The sequence below is a fragment of the Corvus cornix genome, chromosome Z (assembly GCF_000738735.6).
Source record: "Corvus cornix cornix isolate S_Up_H32 chromosome Z, ASM73873v5, whole genome shotgun sequence".
NCBI lineage: Eukaryota > Metazoa > Chordata > Aves > Passeriformes > Corvidae > Corvus > Corvus cornix.
The window spans coordinates 256,924-283,179 of record NC_046357.1 but is presented as its reverse complement, the minus strand read 5'-3'; the positions used below and the strand labels follow the sequence as shown (position 1 = coordinate 283,179).

The following is a 26,256-nucleotide window of genomic DNA, read 5'->3' as shown; positions in this document are numbered from 1 at the left end:
AGGTAATACCTTTTCTTTGGCTTGAATACTTTACCAGAGAAATGAGCACAGCCTTAATGCATGACTTCAGCATATCTGGATTTTAAGAATTTTCTTATGGTTTAAAATGTTTAGATTTAATTTAAAAGTTTGTTTCCCCTAATGTGGATTTGGAACTGGAAACCCAAGACCAAGGCTGTTTTTCAGGAGTTGATTCTAGTTTGATGGTACAGAGTAATCCTATTGTTAATGGATCCTCTTCTCCAGATGAGCAGACCCAGATCTCTCTGTCCCAGTATGTGAGGGTCCCTTAATCATCTTTGTGGCCCTTTTTTTGACTTTCTCCAGTGTGTCTCTGTCCCCCTTGCACTGAGGGCCCAGCACTGGACCAGTCCTCCAGGTGTGGCCTCACCAGTGCCCATTATTAATACAGTAAGCTGTGTCACTTTAACATGCTGTGCTGCATGTGTGTGTTTTATAAATTTATGACAATTTTATAAAGAACTACAGAAAGTAGAAATAAAATGAAGAATGAGGCTTATTAAGGAGTCCTGTATTTGAGAGATAATGTCAGCCTATGTGATCTGAGTTGGAAAACTAAGCATTTTGAAAGATGACTTCTTAATTTCACCAGGAGACGTGTAACTGTTTACTGAGTGGGACACTGTGGGCTGATGTGAAACTGTCCTGTGGGGAAATCACTCATCCCTGCCTCTGTTGTCCCTGGTACCTTCTTTGCCAGAAGGAGCAGTCTGGTAAGGGGAAGGTGTGTGGTTAATCTCATCAAAACCTCATTGCAGCTATGAGTAATAGCACACCAGAACAAAACTGAACTCCCCCTCCCAGCCTGTTTGATTAGTGTTCTTGGAGCTGTTGTTGGTAATGCCTGAGTGCAGCCTCCCTGTATGATCTGAGGGCAGCAGCCTTTTGTGTCACAGGCGCAGCTGCAGAGCTGTGACAGGCGGCCGCTGACCCCTGCGCACAGAAGCTTTGCTTAAATCCGTCTCACTGAGCACATTCTGATGACAAATCACCAGCCTGGCAACCAAGAGCTTACTCTTAGGAGCTGACTCATGGCAAATTTCCTATTATCTCTAAATTAAAAAAGAATTTTCTTGGTTTGATTTGGTTTTGCCTTGGGAGCAGCCACCATCCCTGTCGCCCTCCCGTGCGCTGCCCTGTGCTGCTCCCACTTGCTGGACCACTTCAGTTCCCTTAACCGGGAGATTTTTGGGTGGCAAATATGGGAGAAGACCACTTGTTATTAAGTTTAGTTGGCAGAGTTGTGATGATGTCTGACAAGTGTCAGAGCTGACACAAACTGTAGTTTCTGTCAGTGTGGCTTGGAGCACAGAACTTATATTCACTGCAAAAATAGCTTAGTACAGGTGGAAAATGCTGTGGAATACTAAATAATCTCCAGAAAGTGGGTTTTCAGTGTATGGGTGTGTTGAATGCCCATGCCAAGGTGCTGCCATGGTGCTGTGCGGACCCTGAGAGCACTGGGGGCACCCAGGGCCAGTTCCTGCCAATTTGGGAACGGTTCTCACCAGTGTGGAGCATCAGTGCTAGATGGGGGCAAGGCAAGCCGGGCACCTCAGGAAGGGCTCCTGGAAGGAGCTGGACAGGCAGGGGAGTGAGGGCAGAAGTGGGAGATACAGCCCTGTGAACATTCAGGTAAGAGAACCAGCACCAAAAGTCGCTGTCTGGGGGTGGGGTCTGGTTTTTCCTTTTCTTTCAGTGCTGTGGTTGCTGAGGGTGACGGGGAGCAGTGGTGACCCTCAGATTCCACAGGTGTGGGGAGACAGGATTGATGCTGCGGAATAGTCCAGCACCCTGGAAGTGGGAGCCTCAGGAAAGCTGGTGAGGAGATTAATCATTCAGCCTTCAGAACAGGACTGGACTCTGTGTAGAATGAACTGGGATGAAGCGAAGACTGGGCAGGCATTGTGTGTGAGGGGACAGAGGCAGGTGGGAGGTGACTGCGCCCTGAGGAGGACGGGCAGCCAGGCCCTTTGTAATGGCCTTGGGAGCAGAACAGTGGGTTTAATGTCAGCCTTTTTCATAGAGGGGGTGGGGGTCAGCTGCTGTCAGCTGAGGGAAGTGAGGTGGGTCCGAGATGTGGGGATGAGGGAAGGACCGTCCCAACCCAGGTGTCCCTCGGCTGGGTTACACTGACTTGCACTGGCCTGATAGTTGGTGTTGTACTCGCAGTCGTTTAGTAGTAAAAAATTTATTTTTAATTAAGCAGACTTCCAGTGGCACCCACAAATGCTGAGTTTTGGGAACTTCTGGCAGCTTATGGTTCCTGTCTGCTCTTGATGTAGAAAGAAAATTTAATTAAACTGCAGTCTTGGGAACTATCACATAGTAGCAAATGTGGGTCGTCTTGAAGCTATAGCTGTGTCTGCACCAAGAGATTAAAAATAAAAATCTTCAGGTCAGGGATCAGTTCTGAGCATCCCTTCCTCAGGGCTTTCTCTCAGAAATGCAGGAGATGCATACTTTTGAACGGAAGTTCAACCTTTCCTCAGACTGCTGGGTAAAGAGGAATGCTGCATTCTTGAGGAGGAGCAAATGAAATGGTGTTTCTGGCCACAAGCACATGATACCCCATCTCCTGCCATGTCCTGGTGTTGCCAGCTCCTTCAGTAGTGTGAGTTAAAGGCTGGCTCTCCAAGGGTCGTGGCTGAGAGAGCACACCAGCCTGGGAAATCACAGCCTTTGCCAGGTTCAGGAAAGAAAGTAGTGGCATCAAATATTTCAAGGAGAAAAAGCAGAGTTTGACATTTACCTGGCAGCCAGGGGAAACAAAAATGTTTGTGTTGTGTCACAGTTTGGGCCTTCTGCTGACTACAGCTGCTAAAGGCTTGTGGCACAGGGCATTCAGGTGTTGATGTGGCTGGGCTTGGCAAGTACCAGCAAAGGATGAGGCTGCCCAACCTCTGCTGCTGGGACTGTGGCTCCTTCAAACAGTGGAGGCCAGGTGTCTTCTGCAAGGTGTTTGTATAACTCTTCATCAATTGCTGGCACGGTAACTGCTGGGGAATTTAATTCATTAAACCCAGCCCTCATTCCCAGTTCCCCTCCTGCGGTAGAGGTCAATGGTTCAGGTCTCTTAATGGCAGGGCTTTTGTGCAAGGCAGAATTTGCTATTACCCCAAGTACACAGAAGAGTAAGAAACTTTTCCTTCTGCTGCTTTCCTTAAAATTTAAGCATAATAGAAGTGTCTTTTGCCTTTTGAACTTTTGCTTTATGTCTCCGTGTCCTCTCTGCCTGTTGAAGGCCAAGATTTAAAAGATGTTTTGTGTTGTACAACGTAAATAATTAATTCTTCATTCTTTGCTGTATTTTTGTGTCATTTGTGCTTATATTCAATATGCTACATTGGGATCACCCTGAATCTTACTACCAGTAGCTTGTCTCCATTGAGTGTCCTGAATGTTTTATGTGATTTCACATGCTGATGATCCAGCTTACACTGTGCTCCTGTGGAATGAATAATACAGTGACTTATTTAACACTGAGGAATGGTGTGTCCAGTCAGATGAGCAGTTTCAGCACTGTATATCTTTAAATTGAGGCTGTCCTCCAGTTCTTTGTTTCTTTTCTTTAAGTGAAAATAGATTTGGTACATCAGCTGGGAGCAGGTTGAAGGTGAGAGCAATGGATCAGGACAGAGGGTCTGCAGGGGACTGTTCACTGCTGGTGTTAAGTTCCTGAATAGTGCTTTTATTCCTTTATTTATTTATATTTATTTTGTTTCTTTATTTTGCCTGTTTGGCATTTGACTTGATTGTATACAAACCTTCTGTGGCTGGTTATAACAAGGCATCTCTCCTGTTGCTACTGCTGAAATACACCTTTTTGGTTAGAAAGTGACACTGGATTCTGAGACCCATCAGTATGTGGGAGTTTTCTGAAACTGAGATCTGGTTTTTAGTGCCTGGAAATAGATGTAACATTACTGGTTTTATTGATACTCACCTGAGTTCATCAGCTGGCACTTGTTCAGTTCATTTTGTGCACACTGAGGATGACGCAATGAGAAACACTATAGCGGCTTCTGCAGGGTATTTGCTGGTGCACTTGGCATGACATTTTCAGTGATTTTCAGTGGTTTTCAGTGACAAATTGGAAGTCTTAGCATTCTAGGCTGTCCCATTATAGAAGTTAAGAGTTATTTGGGATCTAAGGCTAAATTTCATTAGGTGAGGAATCTTCATTTGCCCTTTCCATGTGACTTTATCATCCGTAAGACTTAGAGGTTTGAAAAGATAGTCCCTTTTGCATCACTATCTATCAGACCTCTGTCTTTTTCGCTTTTAGTAGAACTAAACTTGTTTCTGTTGCTTTTAGGATAGATGTTCCCAGTGATCTGAAAGCACTCCAGGTATGTCCTGCAAAACATTTGCCAGGCTGTGAGCTGAAGCACAGCATGCTGTGTGTCTCTCAGGCCTGAGCCAGCCCTGGGGGTGAAGATAGCTGAGCTGCCTGCACACCTCTGGAGCCTGTGGTTACAGCTGCTTTCAGGGTGGCACCTGGGAAATGTCTTTCCAGGAGTAATCACATAGCAACACTTTGCTCTTTGGGACGTTGTAGGATACAGGTTTGAATGGGGCTGAAAAAGTGGAGGAATCGCTGTGAAACCTGTGTGCTCTTGGTAAAGATTTCCTATGGGAAGGGGATAAAATAGCTGGAAAAATAACCTTCCTCCCTGCCTGTGAGGGTATTATTTCCTTACCTAGTGGCATGTTGCACAATGAAGATCGGTGAATATATTTAGATGAAAGATTGCCAGCTCCTTGTTATGCACCAAAAATCTCATGTTTAGCAGACTGTCCTGAGTTAGCTTTTCTTTTCAGCCCGGATTCAGGATTTTTTAAATCAGAGGCTGCTGGAAGTCTGTCCTTCACCATGGTCTCTACCACCTAATTCAGCCTTGTACTAGCAACACAGTGATGTGATTCTCAGGGGTTTGGTTTTACCTCAGTAGCTGAAGAATAACATGAGACTTCAGGCAAGTGGATTCAAAAGGTTTTGATGTAATTAGCTCATTACTCTTTATGCACATGGCCAGTTTTGTCCCTTTTGAACCTGGCTAATTCCTTAACCGCAGTGAATTCCACAGACTAATTATAGATTTCCTTTGCTTTCTGCCTTCTTCTGTTGTCAAATGCCATTCTGTTGCTGTGTTTGCCTGCAGCAGCTGAGGACACGGTTCTGCATCCGTGGGCGGGCGAACAGCTCGGTGTGAGCCATGCTTTCTGGGAATGGGATGACAAGTTACACCTGCTAAATCCGTGCTGCTGAGCTGTGCTCAGACCACTCTTGCCTCTGCTGAGCACAGAACCTGGCAAAAGTCGCTGACAGTGCTCTGCAGTTGCGCCCTGTGCGAGGACTGCCCTTGGTCCACATGAGCACTTGTGAGGTGCTGCTGTGACTGAGATAAGGATCTGGCCTGGGATTAGGGCAGCCCGGGCTGAAGGAAGGAGGGAAGGCTGACCCAGGTTTAATCCACATTCACTTCCCCGCCTGTTTCATCTCTGCAGTGCGAGGTATGTGCTTGCTGGCAGAGCAGGGGACAGGATAGGGACAGGGTGGGTGGTGAGTGAGCTCCAGCAGCAGTGCTCACTTAGGTCCCTTCAAAATGCCTTGGGAACTGGGGCCTCTGTGTAACAGGCTGTGCTGGCTAAGCCTGTTCCCAAGCACAGTCCATGCATGTGGCATTCATGGGCAGGGATGCTGCCTGGAATTCCTGTGCTGAGTTTTTCTGTTCCAAAAGCCAGGTGTCATGGAGTTTTCGCTCTCCTTCCCCACCCCCGCTGGATTTTGGAACTTGTTAAGATATTTTGGGAGTGTGAAGTGGCATAGGAAAATCTATGCATACATCAGCCCCTCAGCTCCAGGGGCTGATGTATGCATATTCTGTTAGAGCATTTATTTAACCTTTGGAAAAAAACTGGCCTCAGGGAGGGAAGAAACCCCATATTTACACTTCCATCTGTTTTGGAAGATTAAAATATTCTTTATGCTCTGGGGGTCTTCCAAGAGAGCAAGAATACAAAAGGAATCCATCCCATTACCCTTTATTAGAACATAACATGGTAAAGGAAGGTGGAGACACTGGAGGTGGGGTTTGAGGTATAATTTTTAACTCCTTTTTTCACCCACAGGCACTTCTTCGCAGCTGTCTATGATGTGAGTCATTATCTCTAGCGCTCTTTGGTAAAGCCTTGCTACATTTCTTGTAGAATCAGATGAAGTGTGAGCCTTTCTTTGGGAAATAAAACACTAGAAGGGAAATGGGAGGTCTGTAAAATGACTCTGGGATTTGGCATGGAGGAGTGAGATTTTGGGATGCTTAGGCACAATGGATTGCAAGTTTGGCTTTGCGGTGAAGGGTAAGGTAAGGTTTTGTTTTCTTTTCAGAAGCTGATGTTCCTGTATCCTTGTATGATCAGACACTTCGTACTTTGCTTTAGTCACAGGACCTGAGACTTGTATGACAGTGAGGTCAAAATCTTCCTTCTCTGTGAGAAAAACTCCTAATGGATGTTACTCAGTACAGGGAGAAAGATGAAACCCAGAGGGCTCGTGCTAAAATAAAACCAGGGAGCACACACAGCCGGTATGCTCTGGAGCATTCCTTGTAGTTAATTGCTGTGTACTCTTATTGTACTTCTCCCTTCTTACAGTGCAGGAGTGGGGAAAGTCACTGGGGCAATGGTTATTGGGATAAAATGATAGTGACTGTAAGAGGTTCTGCCTTAGAACGTTGTCTTTACTGCTCTCTGTAAAACTTGGTTAGAAGTATCTCGTTATAATTCTAATCTTTTTTAATGATGCATGTTTTGGGCTTTGTTTCCCTCATTTCTTTGAATCTGAAAGTGACTAAGCAAAACCTTGGAATTTAAAAACATCTTTGGAACTTTTTAAGCTCCACTAAGTGCACGCACAGACAGAGTTTCTCTAAGTGTGTTTAAATTATTCTGAAAAACATTTTTGGGTTCACAGAATTTCCTCTCGCCAAGCATAACCTGCTTTTCAGCCCTGATATTAACTGCTGTCCATGGGGCTCCCATAATTTTCTGGAGATTCCTTGAGATGAATGTTCTTGAAGATGGTGTATGTTACTGATCTGAATTTGTAAATGGTGGTCTTGAAGGCATGTTGTCTGTAAAAGCACATTTCCAGTAGTACAGGCTGCAGTCTGCAGATTTACTGGAGTGTCCGTGCAGAGCAGGTTGGCTCCTTCAGTGCTGAGCTGCCGTGGGCACCTGGACACATCTGCCTCTGTACCTGCCCACAGGTGGAGGGACCCCCAAACCAGGCAAACCCAGAGCCCTCAGCCATCCCAGTGCCATGGGAAGGAGGTGGCCTGAGGTCTTTCACTGTTCTTGACAGAAATCTGAAGGTGATCATTTTGGGGAATGTTGAAACATTCAACTTCTCTGACTCGGGTGTACAGGGAGGCACGTGCCTTAAGGGCTCGGTGAGGATGTTTTTCTGTGTATACCTGCACTGATGAGAACGCAGGTAGATTGGATGGGTTGAGGGGGTGGGAAAAGGGGATGGATGAAGATTAACCGATAGCCGAATAGAGGACCCCTCAAGACCAGGGAAAGAATCAGATTGGGATGTGGCTTCAGGGAAGAGGCTTCTCTGCCTTTGTGTTGGAGTGTGCTGGTATTTCTGTAGCCAGAATTACAGGAGCTGTTGATCAGTTCTTTCACATATGTGAGGCAGAAAAGAGGCAGCACAAAGGGAATGGTTTTGTGTTTCTTACAGCAGCAAAATTATCTGGTGCAAGACTGTTCCACAGAAACCAGTCAGGCTATTTTGAAATGCAAAGTTTGCCCGCACATGACAAGCCTGGCATTCACGCACTTGCATAACAACTGTTACTAAATTTTATATGTGGGGAGGCGGTTTCAGCTTTTAAAATAAAAATAGAGCCATGTAGGCCTTAGTAGTTCCATTGTTCTTTCACGTGTGCCTGTGCTCTCCACCCCCTTCTTTTGGAGCTTAAAATAAGTAAATAATACATCATGTCACTGGCAGAAGCTAGTTTGAGACTTGCTTTCAAAACTGTTTCAAAAGTATAGAGCAAATGTGATTCCAGACTCAAGTGAACAAATACGAAACTATTCATGGGCCCCAGTTTCACACTGCTCCAAAGTAATGTGATTTTTAAAGGAGGCTGATCTTCCTTAAGATTTTTTGCTGGAGTTTTTAAGTCATCAGTGCTTTTGTTGTCTTCCAGAAGAAGAGCTGGAAGCTGCCTTTTCATGCAAAGATTCACATGAAAGATGATAATTATGTATCTACAATTGCTTGAGCTTTAAGAAAATGCCATACACTGCAAGGTGGCAAATACGTGGCAAATAGCTAGTTCTGGATGTCTGAGGGATTCCAGAGGTCAGAAAAAGGATTTCTTAAGACCTCAGATTGTTTTGATGGCTGTTGTTCTGCCAAACTCTCTTTGTACTAACTTGTGATTATGATTAACATAACTTTCATTATTAGCATCATTTTCTTAGGATTCCCTTTTATTCTCCAGAGAGCTGTTATCAGCTTCAAGGTTCTCCTGATCTTGGCAGGCACCGATGTTCTCTTTAGGTTTTGGCCGATCATGTTGGGATAGATGAGATTTAGTGCTTTTATAATTTTCAATTTTATAGCGAGGAGCATTTTAGATAGATGTTCCACAAATCAACTCCCCTTCATCTCCAGTCACTGGTGTGATGGTGACTGGGCTCGTTTCTCTTTTAAACACTACTTGGTCCTTTGAATGTCTGATAATACATATGAATATATGCACTGACTTCTCCTGTGTGATGGCATTGTCAGGTGTAAGAAGTGTAAAGCATTAAATACTGTACCTTTCAGATTGAGTATAGCTGTGCCTTCACTGCACATGGAGCGGGTTTTACCTGCCTTGTATTTTGTTGTTGCATTTTATTATGAAGATTTATTACCTGGATAGAAGGAGCTATCTGGATAGAAGGAGCCCTATAGTGGGTAAAAGAAACCTGTATTTCCCCTCCCCAGTAAGCCTTCACTGCAAAACCAGCTTCTCTTTCAGTGAGGAATACCCTCCCAGGTAGAGGGTGTTCTCTTTGTTGCCCTCAATGTAGGTTTATGATGTCCTGCACTACAGTTGGGTCACCTCTTGGGCACAGCGACCTCGCTGCATTGGGTGGCTCTCTGTCAGTCTGTCATGTCCTGGTGTTGGTGTCCCTGTGGATGCAATACTGTTTGAGTGCTGCCAGTGTAACTCTGGGTATGGGCTGGCCATCTGTAGTGTCCCCAGGCTCCAGGCTTGCGGTTCATTTTCTGTATCCATTTTCTGGTATTGCAGGGGTTCTACCAGAACACCCCGTAGATTCCACCTGGATATTTCCTACATTAACAGCTTCCTAGCAGTCCATGACTGTCAATTTGTTGTGCTGCAGGTTTCATTAAGATGGCATTTTAACACTGGTACCGGTGTAAAAATTCATATAGAGAAAGTTTTCTACTTGTAGTTTTCTGTTTTGCAACATTTCCACCTTTAGTTCTTTATCCTTTTCCCCAGGCAAACCCAGTACTTTTCCTCAAAGCAACCTCTGCAGCAAGTTTTCCTAGCAAAGTGCAGAACGGTTGGTTCCATGTGTCATATACATGATGTCATCCACATGAGTGGAAGGGCTTCACTCTGCTCATCCAGTGTCACGCTCCTAAGTTTTTCCAGCATCCCCTTTTAAATCCTGATGCAAGTCAGCAGTTCAGGTCTGAGACTGACATTCACAAGGAACTGTGGGATGAGCTGCTTTATTTTCCACTTGTATTTAGAGCACAATGAAAGTATTCATGCATCACTTGGAATGGTGCTTTTCAGGAGTGCCATAAGGGGGGGGTTTATAGTGATTTCTTGAGGAGTGAGTGAGTCTGCCAGAGGAGAGTCAAGAAAGCAGTGTTTCATTTTAATCCCTGTCTCCCCTGCTTTTAATCAGTCAGTTTCAGGGTGAGAATATCTGGCAGGTACAACTCCAGACCGATTCAAGTCTGCTTTCTGTGCTCAAAAGTTAGAATCATAGAACCATAGAATATGTTGAGTTGGAAGGGACCCATCAGGATCATCGAGTCCCAGCTCCTGGCCCTGCAGAGGACCTCCCAAGAATCTCACCATGTGCCTGAGAGCATTGTCCAAACTCGTCTTGTTGGTTTGTTGGGGTTTTTTTGTGCTTTCAGCAGGTCTTATTTTATTACTGTGTCTTCTGACACCTGAACCATCAGGATTTTCTTCCTTTTACACATTTGCAGACACTGCTGTCAGACAGGAATCTGGTATTTTACTGCTTGTCTTCGTGTCTTTTTCATTCCAATTTGTGGATAGGTTTTCCACTGAATTTTAACAGACCAGATGCTTTATTTCTTTGTTTTGCAAGTTTTCCTCAATTTTACTGATGTTCATGTTTTTGTCTAATAACTCTTCCATGTCAGTACTGATATTCCCTTGCAAAGATGCCGTGTTTATCTGGAATACTTGCAGTTAGTTGGGTTTTCAGGGTGCAATTAACCATGGTAAAGTTCCCTCAGTGTTTCTGCTGCTGCTTTGACATGTAGTGTCTGTTCTCTGGGATCCCAGTCATTTTGTTTTGCTGCTGTAGTTATGTTCTTAATTGGGGTTCTGCCTTCTTCCATTCTTTGCCCATTCTCCGATTCCTTCAGCAGTTTGTCAGTTACAATGTCTGCTCCCTAGGAAGTCTCAGCTGCTCTGTGTTATTTTCCTGGTAGCTGTATGGATCCCGGGAGCAGCGGTTGTGTTACCTGCAGAGCAGATGGCAGACCAGGATCCAAATAACTGGGGCTGTCCAGACCCCTGGATTTCACCTGAAGCTGCTCAGTTAATGGCACTTGCAAATTAGACTGCTTATTTAGTTGTTAGAATCTGAGCCTGATTCTAAGTAATAAGTTTCTTAAAAGCTTTATGATGTTATTTATTTACTGACTTCTACACGTAAGAATTTTAGTATTGATCAGGTGCTTTCTAGTCACTAAGAGCTCCTGTAACTGCAGCGTGAAGAACTGTCTGACGGTACTGATGACTTCTGTGTTCCCCATGGCCTGATGGGGCTGGGAAGGGACCCCTGCATTCCTCATGGCCCATTGCCTTCAACTGGTACCCCTCCTCTGCAGCGTCCCCGTGCAAGCTCCGTGAAGAGCTGTTCTGCCACCGGGGGTGGGCAACCTGGGGGGCAGAGCAAGTGGCCGCAGTGCAGGGCTGTGTGGCACTGCTCCACCTGGGGCAGTGTCAGCTTTCCTTGGCCTCCAGTCTCTGTTTTGCTACGTGTTTGTTTTAAGTAAACAACTGTGTGGAAGTAAACAGTCTCAAATATCCAATTGTTCAAGTAAACTGCAGCCTCACCCTCAGGACCGAGAGCTTGGCTAGACAGCTCAGTCTGACGCACTCGGTCCTGCTTTTAGAGCAGGCAGACATGTCAGTAGTCTGTTCAGTAAAGGCAAAATTTCCTTACTGAAATTTGTAATAAACTTAATTATTCTCTATTTTTTTAAAATAGAAATAGATGGGAAAAAAAATCATCTGTGCCACTTCCATGGTTTTCATTTTCTGTAGGCAGAAGATTCATCCTAAAAAATTTTAGCACTAAAAAACTGTAGTATTTCTAAGGGTTCCTGAAAACAACATTGCCCAAGTATGGATTGATATCCTAAATCTGGGGGGATACCTGTAAATATTAGCACAGTACATCAAGCAATTCAAAGCAGCATCAGCATTTCTTTATAATCAAAGTGATGCTTTGCTTTCTTCTAAACCTTGGTGCTTAATGCTGAACTTAATTGCAGTTTAAGCAGGTGCATTTATGTGCACGTACTGATAGAAATAATCAATCCAACATGATGTCTTGTTTATTCTTGTTTCCACCTTTGTGGCACTTTATATTCCAATTACATGGAGTTTCCAGTATAATGAACATGCAAGCACTGATTGTTCTGTAGTGATACTGTCACAAAATAGTTCCTTAAATTTAAAAACTATCAGAGAATATTTCGGTGACTTGGTTGGTAATCTGAGTGTCTGGTGGTATTGTGAGTGTCTCTTGTTGATGCTTTCAAGAAACCTTGGATCAGCATTAAGCTGAGTGTGCTGCAGCCTTGAGAGGGAAGCACCAGAGCAGGTCAGGGTCCTGGTTTTACTCAGGTACCCATTTCCTCCCTTCAAGCAGAGGCTCTGCTCCAGTTCCACTTCCTGACATTGTACCCATGTGAAGTTCATCTGTTCTGCAGGATGCTGTTTCTCCCAGTTTAGAGCACAGAACCATGGAATGGTTTGTGTTGGGAGGGGCCTTAAAGACCATCCCAATTCCACCCTCTGCCGTGGGCAGGAACACCTTCCACTAGAGCAGGTTGCTCACTGCCCTGTCTGTCTGAATCACTGCAGCTTGGTTTTATGGCTCAAAACAATTATAACCACTGCTTCAAAATACTTCCAGTTGCACTTCCAGTCAGCCTCCAGGGGTTAGTTACAGCCAGTCCCTTCCACACCTCATGGCTCCTATTTTTCCCTGACTGGTTTTAATGGACTACCATGGGCGTGCTCGTGGGCAGGAGCTGTGTGGGAGCAGGCAGTTCTTGCCCCCAGCAGGGACAGAGCTGCAGGGAATGATCTCTGCTGTCATGGGCAGTGTTTAACTGAGCACATTCCAACACTCATTTTCAATGTGTGAGCAGCTTACTAGAGTTCCGAGGTTTCACTGAAGACAATTCCACTAGAAGTGTTTGGAGGTGCTGTTGTCATCCAGTTAAATGAAAAATTCCTTCTGCAATGCTCTTTGGCTGTACAATTATAGGCCATTAAATCTTATGTCTTCTTTTGCAGTGACCCATATGTGAAACTTTCCTTGTATGTAGCAGATGAGAACAGAGAACTTGCTCTTGTGCAGACAAAAACTATCAAAAAGGTATGTAGATACTCTTTTTAATTCCATGGCTTTGGAGTGATTAAGAACGCTGGCACACAATTGTATAACATAATGCAGCACTAATTAAAATCGTTATGTACATGTATAGCAACTGGATAATGTGGTTTTTCTCCAAACCGAAATGAGAGAACGAGTGCCTGCAACCTCATTGTGTCTGGCCTGGAGACACCACCTAACATGTTCCATATTGTTCCCTAAAGCTTGGCTTATCAAATCCCACTGCACCATTCACAGGTTCTTTTATCAAATTCTTATTTCACTGAAAGACATGGCTGAAATAAAGGACTGAGAAATTCTGCTTTAATTATCATCTATCTGACTTTTAGCAAAAATGATCATTCTTTAATATGTCTGTTCAGAATTTCCATTTTCAAAATTATTTTCTTAATATGGGAATTTAAAACAACCAGATGACAGAAGATATGCTGTAAGAAAAGCCTGGGAATTCTTACGTTTTCAGGTAGAACCAAAATTGAGTTTTATTTCATTTCTTAATTTCAATCCTCACAAACAAAATTCCACCAGGGATATTTGTCATTATCAGGACCTAAGATTTTGTAAGAATATATATATTTTTTGAATTTGCTGATATTGGTGGCAGAGAGAAAAAAAATCATAAGCTATATGAAAAGGGAAAATAATGAGTTGTCATTTTTAATGGAGGTATTTAGAATCAACAGGGCTTCAGTTGAAATCATTGCTGCAAAACAGAATAGTGAGGAGAATTTTGTTATTGAAAACACAAACCGGGATGATGTGGTTCTAAAACCAGGACATTAGGTGTCATGAGAAGACCACTGTGGAATCCTGGAGGTGTGTAAGATCCAAGCAGAACTTGTCCTGGAACCAGGGCATATTTGATGTGGAAAAGGAATTTTTCAAAGATGTCCTGGTTAGCCGTTGGTGCTTGTTTCATTGCCAGGACTGCATCTGCCTTTTTTCACTGTTTCGTCTCACTGAGTCACTTAAAGCCTGGATGTTCTCAGTCATTTCTGTAACAGTGGTATTATCTCATATGTTGGAAAGTTGTAGTTGGTAATTTCTGGTTTGAATTGTTAAATTTCATCTCAAGGCAGAGTTCTTCCTGTGCAATTTGCAGTCCTCTCTCTATTTTGTAAATAGCAAACACCATTAGCTTATCTTGGTTTTGAGTTAAAATCATTAATAAAAATGTACTGAGTACAATCAATCTGAGGAATGACTGACTGGCAGTTACCTCCTTCAGCTCTGTAACTGTGTCTAACCCTTCACAAGTTTCTCATTTTTTTCCTCGTTTTTGTGTTCCTCAGTTGAATGGGTAACTTTGTGTGGCACTGCCTTGCCAGGAGTGCCTTTGGGAAAGCAAAAGGAACTGCAGTGTCCCTTTTTTGTTCTCCTTTTCCATGACCTGTGCTGTTGTCTGATCTGTATCCTACTGCACAGCTGGACTGTGCCTCTGAGAGTGCTTCATTACAGCCAAAGGGGTTAAATGTACATTGTTTTCTTACTCTGAAAAAATAAAGTTACCAGAAGAATGTCAGCTTCATGTGGCATGACCTACCTGGGTTGAATTTCTGCGGCTTTTTGTTTCGATTTATCTCCCTCCATTGTTAATCCAGCTGTAAGGTTTGGTTAATGCATTGTACTTCCTTTTGGAGCTGTGTTTGGAATGCCCTGCTGGAAAGGATGTCTCTGAAGTAGGGAAAGCTGGATTTGCTGGTTGCTGCCTTCTGATCCTGTAACATGGTCAGTGTGTTCTTTAAATTCCTGCTGGAATTTAAAAGTTTGGATGAAAATTATCCAGTTTCTTCAATTTCTTCACCTTGACTGCGCTGAGCTCCGAAGACTTCTACCTTTCCCATATGGAATATTAAAAATAGTTTTCCGTCTCTGAGAATGCTCAGTCTCCCCATTGAGTTCCAGTGCTCAGGAGCATCATTTATCTCCATGTCCTCATTTTCTGTGTAGGGTTGAAAACCCTTCTGGAGTACCCGAGGAAGGTCCAGCTCAGCTTGGCTCCTGGCAGTCCTTTGTGCAGCACTTGCCCTTTTTAGGATGTAGCTCTTCTTGAGGTTGAGTTTCTGGTATTGTTGCCCTGCTCATGTCCTGTATGGAGCTATTGCTGCAATTCCTTCTCCTTCGGTGGCACTCAGGTCTTTGCACTTTCAGCCTCGGCCCACTAAGAGTGGGACCTGTAAAGATGGAAGAAATTTCTGTGAGTTACCAGGCATTTACCAAAGACTGCTGCCTTTCCATCAGATTTCCCTGAACTTTGTGGTTAAGCATCATTAGGAGTTAATGGGTTATCAATGGGCAGTAGTGCCCTCAAATTCAGTATTAAGGCAGTCCTTGCTTTGGTAAATTGTATGTACCCTCTCTTGCTGACAGCAGGAGCATTTGAGGAATACAAGTGTTTAAAATGTAGCATTGTTTTTCTCACTGCTTCATTTTAATTTATATTTTTCTGAATACATTTGTGCTCCTTCAGGGAAAAAAAGCTGGAAGTTTCTTTGTGCCCACAACCCCCATCCTTACCCTTCCCCTCATCCATTCACTTGCCCTTTACAGTGATCTTTTCTTTACGGAAGTATTTCCTGCTCTGCCATGAGGTCCTGTATTCCCAGTTTGTAGAGAGATGCAGTATAGTCAGCCCCCATGCCCTGCACATGAGGAATCTATTGGATCTATAGCAAGGAGTAAGATAAACAGCCAAGATTCCCCTTCTCTGCTAGAACAGAATTGTCGTGGGTGTAGAGCCAATTTTTCCTGTCAGCTCTGCCCGTAAATCTCTGCTGTGTGAGAGCATGAGGGAATGATTTGGCATGAGCACAAAAACATTGGACACATTGTCCAATTGTTTTTATACTTACCCAAGCTTGAATTGTCCAAATTACTGTTTGTAGTTCTCATCTCTTTTTTTTATCAATTTATTATGTCATGCTTGAGCTCACTTCAGCTTGCAATCTATATGCACGTTTATTCTGTGCATTTTAGTCAGGTTGTTCAAATTAAAATCCTTGGGCTGGGAAGAGGTTGGAATAATAACGTACCTATTCCAAGGAATAACCTTTTCTTTTGTTCTTTTTTTAATTTTTCTGTTTCTTTCACAGTAAAAATCTGAGCATATTTTTGTAGCCTTAAAATTACCTTTGTGTTTAAAAAATACTTCTTTTAAAATTTGGGTTTAAATTAATCTTGAGTATGAAATGTCTTCAGGTTTTATTTCTATAGGTTCTCAATGGTTTTTCTTTTAATCATCAAACTCTATTTATATTTAACATCTATTTTAGGATCATCTGACTCAAATTTTATCATCCCACGTTTGGTTTACTCAATAGAGAATTTCTAGATGGCAATATATTTTTCAATTTCTTTTATTACATGCTTTTCTTTCTCTTTTATTTCCCTAGAAAACTGTCATTTTCATGCATGTTTTTATAATTGCAAACCAGAAAACCTAAAGAAACTTTAGTATGTAAATACTGTTATTTCTTTTACAGACACTGAACCCAAAATGGAATGAAGAGTTTTATTTTAGAGTAAGTGTCTCTTTATTTGCGGTCATTATCAGGACATGCACAGCTAATCTTATTTTATATTTGTTGTTCATGTGTTTACTTAAAAGACCTGCTTGCCATGATGTACTTGCTGTTGTGTTTCTGCAGGGATGGAATGCTCAGCAGGAGCTGGCACCAGGTTACTTAGAAACAGTTTCACAACCTGCCATTGTGTAAATGTGAAGGACAGTAACTTCGCTACTTAGTTGCAGACAATATTTTTCCAAAGAGGAATGGTTGAATTTTAGTGTAGCTGTAGCTTCCACCAAAGCAGGTCAGGTAGAATTTCAGGGGGTTTCAAGCATTACTCTCGAGCAGCTGCCCGAGGGCAGATGTGGCGGATCGTTCTGGGCGGGAGTTGTGCCGGACGCGGGGAGCTGCCTGCTGGGATGGGAGCTGGGAGAGCAGTGCCGTCAGTGGAATGTTCAGTGCACGGGCCTCAGCTTCGTGGGGAATGCTTATTTGTACCCATGTACCAAACAGCTTTTCTGGGGTTTGCAGCTAAGTAATACAAATCTAAAATCTCAGGGAAAGGGAATGCACAAAAGTGCTGCAAAACCTCTGGTATGGTTCATAGAAGCTCTGTTAAAACATCTTGACAGTCCTAAGCAATAATAGGATCTGTCAAGTAATTTAGACCCTATTTTGTGTGTCACAGTTCTCTGATTTTCTCAAAACTGACAAGTCCATTGCCAGCCCATAGCATTATCAGTGCATCGTGGTATATTATTTCTAAATTTTCTTAATTAAATGTGCTGGTCATAGTAACCTGGCTTGCAAAGGCTTTCTGAAAAAATATATCAACTGGATCAAACACTATAAAACTTTTTGTTGTTGAATAGCAGCTGTTTTGTCTTCCTGACAGAGTTCTTTTTATGTTTGTTTTTGTCCTTTTAAATGTTGGCAGTCTTTCTGCTTCAATTTAAGTAAATGCAGATAAGTCTCTGGAGGTATATTTGCTGTTTTCAGGTGTTGGGGAGACTTCTGTTGAGTGTTCCAAGACCATGTATGCTAAATGGGCTAGAGAATGGTGAGCGATGGACAGTCAGAAACATATCTGAATGTGAAATTCTGAAGGAAATGCAGCAAAACTCTGCTCCTCGTAAATCAATCAATCACTTAGTGAAGGAGCCCTGATAATCTGTCCAGCCTGGGACTGGGGGTCCTCTGCCAGGGAAATGCAGTAACTGAGCACAGCAAATGAAAGCTTTCATGTCAACTGCCAGGCTCTTCCCAGTTGCTGCAAGGTTCTGGTGCTCCAGTTTAAGTAAAGATTTACATCAGAGCTGTTAGTCCTGTCCTGGTTGCCTTGGTTTAATTGCTGCCTGAGCTAGTACGCAGATACTGTTATTGTCCAGCTACTGAACTTCCAGTGACATTTGGATTTTCTCCCAGGTAAACCCAACCAACCATCGGCTCCTGTTCGAGGTGTTTGATGAAAACAGACTGGTGAGTGCTTGTCTTGGTTGTGTTACACCAATCACAAGGCTCTGTGTGCCACAGCTGATGGAAATACAGCACAGCTTAAAGGTGTCTTTAGACTGTTGTTTCAGTGAGCGTGCCAAGAAATGCGGATAGATGCATAAAAACCATTTGGGTTTGGGACTAAAAGGGCACTAAAGTAGTGCCCTGCTGGGTCAGACCAAAATAGTCCTCCTCACCCAGCCCTCTGACTGCAAAACCCTCACTCTGTCCTTCTGTAGGCCTCTCCACTGCAAACCAATTAAGTCCTGACCTTTTTAGTCGCTGATAAAGCAGCTCCTTCAGCCCCTGACCATTTTAGTGTGCCTTTGTAGTCCTTTAATGCTTCTGCATCTTGCTTTGGGAGGTGGTTACCAGAGCTGCACCTTGTGCTCACGAGGCACGTGTGAAGGTTTGAGGTCGTGGCAGAATGATGCTCTGTTGGGTTTCAGTTCTCTGCCTCACAATGCTCACATGTTAGTGGGTTTAGTCTGCCTGCATTTGGCCGATACAGTAGCTCTTCTGGAGGAGGCTTTTCACCTCTGACTTTTGCTTGCTTTTGTTGTAGTTATGATTCATGGGATAAGTGACAGTGTTCTCTGTACATCTGGGGTTAAACATGCCGGTGCAGTGGCACACTGGTGGATGGCTCTTGGGGGTTTGCCTTTTGAACATTGTAACACCATCTCTCTGTTCATGAGCTCAGGAATTAATGTTCTCTGGGCTGGGGGCAGTACAACCTTTACTAAACTTGTTCACTTTCTGAAAATTAGGATCAGAGTTGCAAGGATGCTTTCATTTTAAAAAACCCGGTGTAAAAACATCTGTCTTCAACAAACAGGTTCTTGCCTTCTGACTTGCTGATAAATAAAGAGCAAAGGAAACCACACAAGCTGTAATCTGGGGAGAAAGAGGACTTGGAAGCCGAATGACTCAATCTTTCCTCAGGAGGAAGTAAATTGGTGAACCAGTGGCACTGTGCCTCTACAGTGGGCTGACTGGGAGTGTATTTATTTGTATATAATGATCATAAATGACCACTTGCACTGTTCAAACTGCCATGTGCCATTGGAACGCAAAGGTGCCATGGGAACGGGGACATGGGTTAGAGGAAAAATTTGTATACAGTGACAGCTGGGGAATGACAGGTTTGGGATACCCATTTCAGGCATATTCCTTTGGGTTTTCAAGTTTGGGTGTGCAGTACTGGCCTTACCCTGGCAGTTTCAGCACTTTTTATTGTTGAACCAATTTGTGTGTGTTCTCCTTCTGGTCCTACCTCCAAAGTCAGTCTGTCCTTGGGCTTGGAACCTCCTGGCCAAGGCAGCACCTGGGGTTAGGAGCCATTGCTTTCCTTCCAGGAGGCCTATGGCAAGGCAACTACTTTGGGGGGTTTGGAGTAGCAGGCTTCCATCAGGTTGTGTTTGTAGAATGAGGAGACACTGAACTGATTATTTTGGCTTTACTCTGACATACTTATTGTCAATACTTAAATGGCTCTTATTGGAAGAACTTTGTTCCCGCTTCCCAAATTACCAAAGTGCACTCTGTCTCTGCAGGTGTCCTTGCCTTTCTGTTCCCCAATCTCAACAGAGTAAATGTGATGCAGCTTCATTTTGGGTGCAGAGAACGTGTTCTTGAGTAATACGTTTTAGCTGAAAAATAAGATGAAATGATACCAATACCTGTGCTTCTGCAAGGCAATCTCCAGGACCATTGCTGCGTGGAAGCTAGTCCCATTTTTGTTGTGGCTCATAATCCACATAAAAAAATGGGGGATTGTGCTGGCTGCTGGCAGTTTGATCAGTTTGAGCTGCCATTGCTCTTGGGATTGGTAATTTTCTGGCTTTTGAAAGCAAGCTGCTTGCAAGTGGATTTCATTTGTCTAGGTAGAGGACTGACCCGCCACATAAAGATTTTCAGAGCTGTTGACAAGATTTAGGCTTTCCAATTCTTGCAGGGAACAGCTGTCCAGGCCCTGAGATGGAGCTGCTCTTATGGGTAACCACTTTCTTTTCTGGTGTGTGCTAAGAAGTGCACGCACCCTTCACGTGTGAGTGCCCTCAGGGCACTGAGTATCTGCATTGTAGCAGAGCCGACTTAGGGTGACCGGTTCATGTTCTGGTGTATCCTGTCTGCCTGTCCTTCTCCTGAGCTCTTCTGGCTCTCAGAGAACATAACTGTGCTCCGTGCTGGCAGTGCCACATGTGGTGGCATTGCTGACTCCCTCACTGGAGGCCAGCCAGGAGCGGGCAGTTCTGTGCAGGGTCTGAGACAAATCAGTACAAATGGGCATGCAACACCCAGCTCTGCTTTTCCCTCACCTGTACTGCCTGGTAAATCTGGAAAAGGAGCTTTGTGTCCTGCTGTCCTGCACATTTCTGCTGGTTTTACTGTGTGAGAGGTCTTTGCCATAGGTATGGTTGCTTTGTTTGTAGTTACTCAAAGAGCAGTGCAGGTTATATTGCTGCTGGGGCTTTTTAAAGGGAAAAAGGTTGTTGCTTAATTGTGTTATGAGCATGGTTAAAATTGAAAGCATAACCATGCTATATTTATTCCTCTTCTGCCATGACAGCCCAGAGCTGTAACGCACCAAAATGTTATGCTTGAAAGAATTGTCCTCATTTGCACGTGGTGTTGACTTAAACTTTTAACACAAAATGGAAGTGGTTTTGTTGTAGTTATATTTTTCTGCGAGTGCTTTCTCCAAGTGTGCCGTGTGAATCTGATGTGGTTTAGATTTATAGCAGTGCTGAGTGTGTTTGCTGCCTCAGTCAGCTGCGAGAGCTGTCCCGCTGGGGCCGCTCCTCCCTGATGGAAAAGGAGCAGCTGGGAAGGTGCTGTTTCAGGCTCTTGCTGGCATTAAAAAAAAAAAAAAAAAAAAAAAAAAAAGGGAAAAAACAAACTCGCCACACGCTTACATTGGAGAGGGGGAACCAGGCCACGTGACTCCCACCATCCTACCCTATGTCACCGTGTGTGTAGGAGCGCTGACTGCTCCTGCCCAATCATGCCTGGAATGCTGCTTGCCACTTGGGCTATTTCTGCTATCTGTCGCTCCCAGGGCTGCAGTGCTAACCGTTTGGCAGATGGGACACTTTTTCTTCGAGTTTATGTCTTTGGTTTTTAACTTCTGGCAGTGCCTGAATTGTTGCTGTTCTCCCTCTCCTTTTCCCCTCTCTGTAAAACCATGGCCCATCGGCTGCGGTTTCATTTTGGCTCTGGGAGAAGCAACACAGCCCCTGAATCGGAGATCCTTGCCCGGGAGAGAGAAGATGACTTTTTCATGGCATTCCACACCTTGCCGAGGAGAAGCAGCCCTCACGCGTTCTCGCGGCACGGAGCGGATTACGGCGGTGACGGAGATTTGCAAGAAGTGGGCTCCTTGAAAAGGAGCACATCCATGTTTATCCCGCAGCTGCTGAACGGCATCGACACGCGCCCCACCAGGAGCTCGTCCATGCAGATCTCGCTCCAGCGCAAAGCTGCCAACGGCTGCACTGACGAGTGCACAGCCCTGGAATCTCCGGAGGAGACGCTTCCCTGTAAATTCTCGGACTTCAGGGAGCATTATGCATCCCCTGTTGAAAACCACTCTTCTCCGAGCAGTCCGCAGGTGACTCCTGAAAGTTCTTCACCCAGGCCGATGGAAGAGTTGGGGCAACAGACAGATGGAACTGTTTCCTGTAACCGTAGAGTATTTCGTAGTATTCCTACTAATAACCAGAGTGAGGAGGCTTCGCTGGCTGCCCAACGAGAAGAAGCAGGTGAAGCGGCTTCAGGTTTAAACATAAGTGGTGTGAGGATTCAGCATCGGGCCTCAAGTGCGGATGTGCCTCAAGTTACTGTACTTCCCTTTGGTCCTGAGGCTCCAAATAACGCTCCCACCCCTGAACCCCGGCGTTGGTCCCTGCAGCATGTGCCGGATCTGTCAGCAAATTCAGGGAAAAAGTTCTTTGTTCTCCAGTTACAGCAGCCACAGACAAGTGGTACAGGCTCAGGAGGTGGATGTAACTTTGGCTTTACTGGAACAAAAGGGGACAGATTGGTCAGGTACCCTCGGATACGGCTGGAAAGGAGTACTTCCTACCCTGTCCAGCCACCAGCAGAAGCAATTAGCCCCATAGCTGATGGGCTGAATTCGGAACTGCCTGGAAATGGCAGGAACAGGGCAGAAATACCTAGAAGCAATTCAGTAGAGCGGATGCCTCAAGGGCAGGGATGCTTGTTTAAAATCAGACCAGATCAAAACACGAGGCAGCAGCACTTCAGGATTCTTGTCACACGTGGGCCTGAAGAACAAAGTCAGGGTGTTGGTAAAGAGGGTCACAGCACCCCTGGTCCTACAGCAGCTGGCACTGCAGTAAGTACAATGCTGAGTGTGCTGTGCTGGTAAAGTACGTGTGCTGGTAAAACACGGATTGCCTTACAAAGGCTGCCAGACTAGAGCCAACTGCAGCACTTCCATTGTTAGTGCTGGAATGTTCTGCATTTCTCTGGAGCAAGCCACGAATCATCTTTATTTCTAATCTAATGTAACTTTGCTCTCAGTTATGATTACATCCAGTGTAATATTTTCAGATCTTACTGTCACATGTTTCTTAATTCACTGTTACGTCAGCTGGAAAGATTTTTTAAAATCAGAGCCTTCAAATAGCAAATTAAGTGTTCCTGTTAGTTTAGTTGGCTGAGACCTTGCTGCATGAAGAGCTATTCATGCAGTCTTGGTTTTAAAAACAAGTACTTTGGCACTTTCTAAGTGTGATGAACACACGTGTACCTCTACACACTTTAAAAATTTGTATTGTAATGAAATAGTTGCTAAGACTGTGGGAATCTTAGGGTAATTTCAATCAAAATACTGGCTTAGTTAAGGTACCAAGAAGTCTGGGGGAAAAAAAAAAGATCTTTGTTATAGTAGGTTTTTTTTGTCCTCCTTCTGGAAGTGAAGAACATGTCATACTTTTTGTATGCCACAAGTCCTGATCCAAGTCCAAGTGGCTTGGCACAGCTCAGTAAACAGTCTTGTTTGGATTTGCCTTGATTCGGTGTTAGGATGGCAAAATTAATCTCCTGTGTTTGCTTTGTTACAGCGGGTGAGGATTGATGGTTGATGTTTTCCAGCCACTTTTTCAAAGCCCAAAGTAGGAACGAAACTGAAGGGTTTAGATTAGTCATTTGCTTAAATTGCTTTGCCGTGCAATCCAACACGGCCCACTCGAGTTCCCAGCTCAGAGATGCTGTATTTAGCTTAGCGAGCTCCGGCTCCAGCTGTGGTACAGTCACCGAGGAGATTTCAGGCTCCATGGCTCCTGTGCTCTCAGGCGCTGAAATGCAGCACAGGGACAGCTGCTCCCTGCAGCAAGGCCAGGGGTGACTCTGCAGCTTTCCCGTGGAAAAGCTTATGAGCTCCATGTTTTTCTGGTTAAACCTTCTTTGGAGCTCTTCAAAAGAGTAAAATAAAAAGAAATCCCTTGCTGGTACAGGTTTGGTTCCAGGACACATCAGGGAGCAGAAAAAAGTGTGCCTGATTTTCCCTTTTCTATTTACTATCTGTTGTTCCTCTCCAAGATCAGCTGTTCATGGAGACCCACCACAGCCAGTTCTATAAGTAGCTGTGGGATGCCAGACCTAGCACAGAGGCAGCAGAGGTTTGCAGAGATGTGCCCTGGGGTCTGTGCAGCAGCTCTCATTTTCCTAGAGGATCTCCCCCACAAAGTCCCTGCTTTCAACCCCCTGTAGTAACAATTCCCTTACCAAAGACATGCTTCTGTGTTTCCAGAGGAGAATGAGGAAATTTGTTCCTCCGTGCTCTTGGTTTGAGCGACCGTGAGGAATGGATTGAGGCAGCCGTGCAGCATGGCAGGCACAGAGGCACTCAGCCCACGTGGCACTGTATCCTGCAGGGCAAAAGCTCTCAAAGGAAAAGAACTAATTGAAACTTAAACCTTTTTTGTGGTGTTTCTCATCTTTGTAGTAAATGCAGAAATACTGTGGGTATAGGTGACGGACTGAGCAGGATGCCGTGGGTAGTGTGGGGAAGGGAAGCGTTTTGCTGCAAGTTTTGTTGTATTTTTTGACCACAGAACATTTCTTGTTAAGGTGCCATTTTTAATCTGTCCCACAGAAGTTTGTTTGGAAGATCTATGATGTGAGTATCAGGAGTGCCTGAAATATCTGATTTCTTAAGCTGAGGGAAGAGGTTGCCATGGTTTACAGTTGATAGCATGAAAAAAATAATTGTGGTGTGTCCCAGTGCAAGAAGTTTATGTGTATGTGATTGATATAGGGCCTGGGCCAGGGCTGAGAGCAGCAGCTGCTGCAGCCTGATTTATCTCAGAGCAAACATCTGAGCGGGCGTCTGCAGTCCTGCTGCTCCGAGTGGTTGTGACCTTTCAAATATCTGCTCTTTTAGACAAGTGCTTTGGGGCAGGCAGGATGTCTTTCATTACCAGGCAGAGTAAAATATTAAGTAAAGGCGGAGCTCGTGTCAAACTGTGAAAAATTTTATTTGGAAGCCTTGTTGCAAATTCTTTTGCCTGCTCTGATTTTTTTATATTCCATGCAATAGAATGTCTGTGCACTGTGCATATCCCACATACTGCTGTTGTTTATCATTGGGGACTCTGAGTGCAGAGCTGGATTTGTGGGAAACATTTCAAAAATGTATTGGACAACTGTTGGAGAGAGCTGACAAAGGCATCTTTGTGAGCAAAATACAACGTGCCGTAACAAAGTGTTGCAGGAGTAGGACTGAATTATATTTAGTAAACAAACAGAAGCAGCACCTCTGCGTTCTGCAAGCCTGCATTTCTCACAGCTCAGCTCTTCCTCTCCTTTCTTAGAAATAATTTTAGAATAAATATTGTTATGAAAGTACAGAGAATCTGTTTATGCTCCAAAGATCCCAGCTGGGATTGTGATGCATAAACCAAAAAGAGCAAGCTCAGATAAGGGGATGGGAACCTTCCTCCTAGTGGAAGCTATCCCTGCCGATGGCAGAGGGCTGGAACAAGATGATCCCTTGCAACCCACCCCATCCTGGGATCCTCTGGTAAAGGCAGCTCAGCAGTCGCAAAGGCCAGAGTGCTGCATTGCAGCGTACCTGGCAGTCTGGCGTGGGGACACCAAAGGTGGCTGCCTCATCCCAGCTGTCATGGCAAACCAGAGACTGACTGCCTGAACTCTGGCTAAAACACTGCTCTGGCAACACTTCCTTTCTATCAAAGTGGAAGCACGATTGGGTGAACATGTGCCATGCACATGATGGCTTTCATACAGACTCCATGGAAGTGGTTAAAAAATTCATTTGAAGAATGTGGAACTCAGTGGAATTAAAGTACTGCATGTGCTGCTCCCAGGCTCTGCCACTCCCAAGGGCTGTGACATCCCTGGACATGCCTTGCTTGACTTGAGATGTGCCAGTGGTGGTCAGAGGTCATTTTTATCACCCAGAGCAGAGCCAGCTGCTGTTAACAAAGCTGTGTAGGGGAAAAGCTGTGTTTGCTGGAGTCCTTCTCTGACAATTACATGACTGCAATGGAGGTGAGGAAAAACATTTACTCTTTTTCAGAGTCATATCATAATGTATTCTGTTCACAGTGGATTTTGACAGTTTATTTTTCTAGAGGGGATGGATGCTTTCTTAGTCCTTTCATTCCACTCCCCATTTTTGTTGGTTTCAGTGACACCCCTTCAGCACAAAAAGGTTGCTGGTAACCTCTTTGTACCTATGTGACATCCTGTGGTTTGGAAAAGACTTCTACCAGGGCAAAACGTTGGAAAGAATAGATAGCAATTCATGCAGAAAATCACTACTACAAGGCAAGTTTAAAACCTGGAACCATCCTCTTTTCTATCTCACTGTGAGACCTGTGAGTGGAATCAGTTTATTCATATTGAGGTTTGTCTATTTGTGAGTTGGACCTAAGAGAAAGTAGGTCAGTGGGTTTTGCTGATGGACTTAGAGGAGCTGCTGGGGACTGTTTTCTGGTGTCCAGTGTAGTATGTTATGAACATAGTATAGCTAATGTTAAGTCATGAATATATAAAATACACATGTTTCTGCCCTGTCCAGGATTAGAAATGTCTAAAGAACTCAGCACTTCTGTAGACTTTCTTGCACAGGGAAAGCTTCCTGCAGGATTTCTGCCTTGGTTGGACTGTGGTTGACATCAGCTCTACAGGGAGCTCTGTTCAGGAGTGCGTACAGATTCTTCCTGCAGAATAGGCTGTCTAGCTGGCCCATCAGCTGTGGATGTAGTCAGGAACTGTCAGGAAAGGGATGTGA

At 44.3% G+C, this 26,256-nt stretch overlaps 1 protein-coding gene across 9 annotated transcripts in view; it reads left to right on the top strand.

Moving 5' to 3' along the window:
* The window catches only part of NEDD4L (NEDD4 like E3 ubiquitin protein ligase), a 105,209-nt gene that overhangs the window by 34,992 nt on the left and 43,961 nt on the right, over positions 1-26,256 (top strand). For 4 of the 9 annotated variants that reach the window (XM_039566736.1, XM_019280037.3, XM_010414016.3 and 1 more), the window contains exons 3-5: positions 12,867-12,948; positions 16,449-16,487; positions 17,901-17,954. In XM_039566736.1, the coding sequence (XP_039422670.1) occupies positions 12,867-12,948; positions 16,449-16,487; positions 17,901-17,954 (175 nt within the window). Of the gene's footprint in view, positions 1-12,866; positions 12,949-16,448; positions 16,488-17,900; positions 17,955-20,900; positions 22,330-26,256 lie in introns of those variants that run through there. The other 5 variants (XM_019280034.2, XM_019280033.3, XM_019280031.2 and 2 more) reach the window with 4 other exon arrangements.